The following is a 3,834-nucleotide window of genomic DNA, read 5'->3' on the forward strand; positions in this document are numbered from 1 at the left end:
AGGATCATTAGATATGTTCATGGCACATCCAATTTTGGTCTTTGGTATCCTAAGATTGATGATTTTTCTGCAGTTGGTTATTGTGGTGCAGATTTTGCTGGTGATAGAGTTGATAGAAGGAGCACTTATGGTTTATGTTGCTTCCTTGGGAAGTCCTTAAATGTATGGTCAAGTAAGAAGCAACCAACAGTGGCCCTTTCCACTGCAGAGGCTGAGTATATAGCTGCTTCCTCTTGTTGTTCTCAGCTTTTATGGTTAAAAACGCAGCTTGCTGATTACAAATTAAATGCTGAAAATATTCCCCTGCTGTGTGATAATATGAGTGCCATTAATATTTCTAAAAATCCAGTTTTGCACTCTAGGACTAAACATATTGAAGTGAAATTTCACTCAATAAGAGAACATGTCCAAAAGGGGGATATTAGTATTCAATTTGTTAAATCAGAGGAGCAATTAGCAGATATTTTTACAAAACCATTAGCTGAGGATAGATTCTGCATGCTTAGGACTTGTCTAAGAATCTTGAGTTATGATTCTTTGGTTGAAAAATGCTGATGTATTTGCTGGAGCTTTTTGTCTCATAAACAGGCATGAGACAATTCTGGGCAGGTGATGAACGTTTCCATCAAGTCAGCGTGTTCTGGGCTTATTTTAAATGAACCTCAATCTGGGCCAACAGATCAAGAGTGGTCCAATTGTGTTTCATTAATCTCATATCACTTCAAGGCCCTAACATGAATGTTACAATCTTGTTTGTTATGTTTGATGACTTGTATGTTTCATAAAAGGTTTTCAATAAATGTTTTGTGGCCCAAAAGGTTTTCAAGAGGATTTAATTTTGGCCCAAAAAGGTGTTTCAGGTTAATTTTGTTGTTTTTCTCAAATTTTAAAATTAACTTCCCTTTTATTTTAAAAAAAAATCAAATTAAATCCTTATTTTATGAGGTCATGTCTTTTCAAGTCTTTTCGTATGGTGATGCAGTTGCATGATTTTAGAAATTTGCTTTTGGGTACGGTTACCAACACTCCCTCTCTTCCCTCCATAACTTCTCCACACACTCTTCGGTTTCTTCCCACTCACTTTACTGCATCTCTTCCCTTAAAAGATTGAAACTAACCAAATGAGGAAGAAAACCATTGCAAAAAGGGCTCCTCGTGAAAAGGTTTTCAAGCTACCCTCAAAGCCTTCCACTCGCTCTCAAGACCGCACCTTTACCCCTTCTCCTTCTCCTCCTACCTCTCCTCCTCGCTGTGACCCCATAGCTAGGACCAAAAACACTCCAAGGTTTCCTGCTTCTGCCAAGCCGACGCCACCACCAAAGGCCACACCTTCCAAGGCTGGCTCCTCAAAACCGAGTTCAGCAAAGCCTAACTCCTCCAAAGGCAAACGTCCGGCGACTGAGGAACCCATTCCCGAACCAACACAACCAAAATCCAGGTCAGTTCCAATGCGCTCTCAACGAGGTAACACACGAGTCCCTCTCAAAAATGTTAAAGAACCAGAAATTGGACCTTTTGATCACAAAGCTCACTTTTTGACCTCTCATTCAAACTATAATCCCTATAGATTCAAATCTTCCATGAATAATGATTTTTATGAGGGAGTCGTCCAGTATCGTACCCTATGCCCTTCATTTCTCGCTGATTTGCCATCTTTGAAAAGAAAAACTCCTTTAATTCTTGTGCTGATTCCGTTTGTGCAAGCTTCCTCTCCATCCTCTAAGCCATTCCTGCCCTATATAGCCTTCTTCTCTTTTTCTGCGGAAGCTCCACCAAATCCAACCGAATACTACCTAAAATAAATAGAATTGCACAAGACTCAAAGTAGCATCCATAGTGGCTAAAAGATAATTAATTATTGATTAAACTCAACAAATTGAATGCAAATTTACTAGGAAAAGATAGAAAAGATGCTCACTCATCAGTTTCCTACACTGACACTTTTGTTTTATATGCCCTTCTCACCAAAACTGAAATTTTATTTGCATATTTGATGGTTAGATACATGTTTGACTCTGTTAGAAGTGAAAATGACAAAGCTCTTCCTTATGGCATGTTTCTCACTTGCATTTTTGAGTATTTTGGTGTTGACTTGACCAATGAGAAATATGAAAATAGACATTCATATCTAAAGGGAGGTGGTTCAGTGAAACAGCAAAAAGGACCAACTCGATCTGAGAGAGTGGTTCTAGATGATGATGATGAAGAGTTCATTCCAGATGATTCTACTGCTCCTTCCACTGAGGGTACTTCCATCTCCACTGGGAAGAAATCTACTCTGCTGAATGTGGTCAGGGATGTTGCTCAAGAGTTTGTCTCCCAATCGAATCACTTGATTGAATTGAGCAAAGAGAAAAGGAAGCTGGCTAGCAAGCATGAGAACTTCCTGAAGAAATCAAGGAATAGGGTGGCTGTACTGATGACTTTCATTGACAACCTTCAAAATGATGAAGACATTGCCACGGATGTTGAAGAGGAAGCTGCTTCGGAGGGGAATGGTTCTGATGCCTAGGATTTGTCTCATAAAAACTGTTGTTGCCGCTCTCTTTTTGTCTCATGAATTCTGCTTCTTTGGTACTTTTGAACTGTTTTCTTTTGGATGACTGTAATAACTCTGGATATTACTACACCTTTGGTAGTTTAGTTAGTATTTTGGACTGGGCACTAACCTTTCTTGCAGGGTTTATAGTGATGTTTTTATTGGTCTTGCCAATCGTCCACCCGTTGATGACAAAAGGGGGAGTAATAGTAGGATAAGCATATTTTGGCATTGATGCAGCTATCAGTTTTTCTTTTAAAATTTTTGTCAAATTGCTGCACAAAAAAAATTTAATTCTACATGCTGAATACTGATGCTGATGATATTAGCTTGATGTTGGGCTGATTATGTGATATTGCTCATTTGATATTCCTTGTACAAGATAAATTGTGCATAGCTCTTCATTATGCTCTCTTTAAGTACAATGTGAAACAGGAACAAAGAGGAAAGCATAAATCCAGGGGGAGCAATTTTTGAAAAGGAAAGGGGGAGCAACATAAAAGCAAATGACAAAAATCAAAGGGAGTTTCTAAACCTTACTCAAACTCATTTACTTCCTTTTTGATTATTGCTTAAATCATGTTTGTCATCAAGGGGGAGATTGTTGAGTTAAGAAATTAACTAAATTAATTAGTAATGACAAACATTATTTTTGGCAAAATAAATAATTAGAGTTGTTTAAATTAATAAGTATATGTTGCTAATTATTTATTTTGTGTTGCAGGCCAAATTCATTTTTAAGCAGCCCAAATGGTATAATAAAATTATAGCAAGGCTGATGGGAAAATAATCAAGCTCAACCCAAAAGAAACAAAGCCAAAGGATCTGATGGGCCAACCGGGTTGCTTTATGAAAATTCAATCCAAACCCATATCCATCTCACAAGGCTTCTTTTGTAAGATTGAAGTCTTCTCCCTCTTGAAATGCAACGTTCTTCTACTTTCTGACCAAGTCAAATCAACTTCACAAAAAGTAAGAAAGAGAAGAAAAGCTTCCTCCATAAGCCAGTAACTAAAGAAGCAAGAAAGAGAAAATTTAAGCTTGAAGCACAGAAGCTAAAGCAGAAAATCTAATCCAAATCAAGCTTAGGTTAAAGGTAATCCATCTCATCTTGCATGCATCAGATCTTTATCCCTTCTTCCCAACTCTCTGCACTATTCGAAAATGGCATTCAAGGTAAAGTTGATCTCTGTTCTTCACTGCTACAAATCCACGGTCACAAGAGATTCTTGGGGACCAAGTTGCATCTCTATGGTTCAGATTTGGTTGACCATTGGAAGAAAATTTCGGTTACT

General features: G+C 37.9%; 1 protein-coding gene across 1 annotated transcript; it reads left to right on the forward strand.

The window, feature by feature from the left end:
* On the forward strand, positions 1,122 to 3,329 carry LOC107610796 (alpha carbonic anhydrase 8-like). Its single transcript, XM_016312799.1, has 3 exons — positions 1,122 to 1,464; positions 2,220 to 2,413; positions 3,264 to 3,329. Exons 1-3 carry the CDS (start codon positions 1,122 to 1,124, stop codon positions 3,327 to 3,329), a joined length of 603 nt encoding a protein of 200 aa, XP_016168285.1.

Source organism: Arachis ipaensis, chromosome B01 (genome assembly GCF_000816755.2).
Source record: "Arachis ipaensis cultivar K30076 chromosome B01, Araip1.1, whole genome shotgun sequence".
Lineage (NCBI taxonomy): Eukaryota > Viridiplantae > Streptophyta > Magnoliopsida > Fabales > Fabaceae > Arachis > Arachis ipaensis.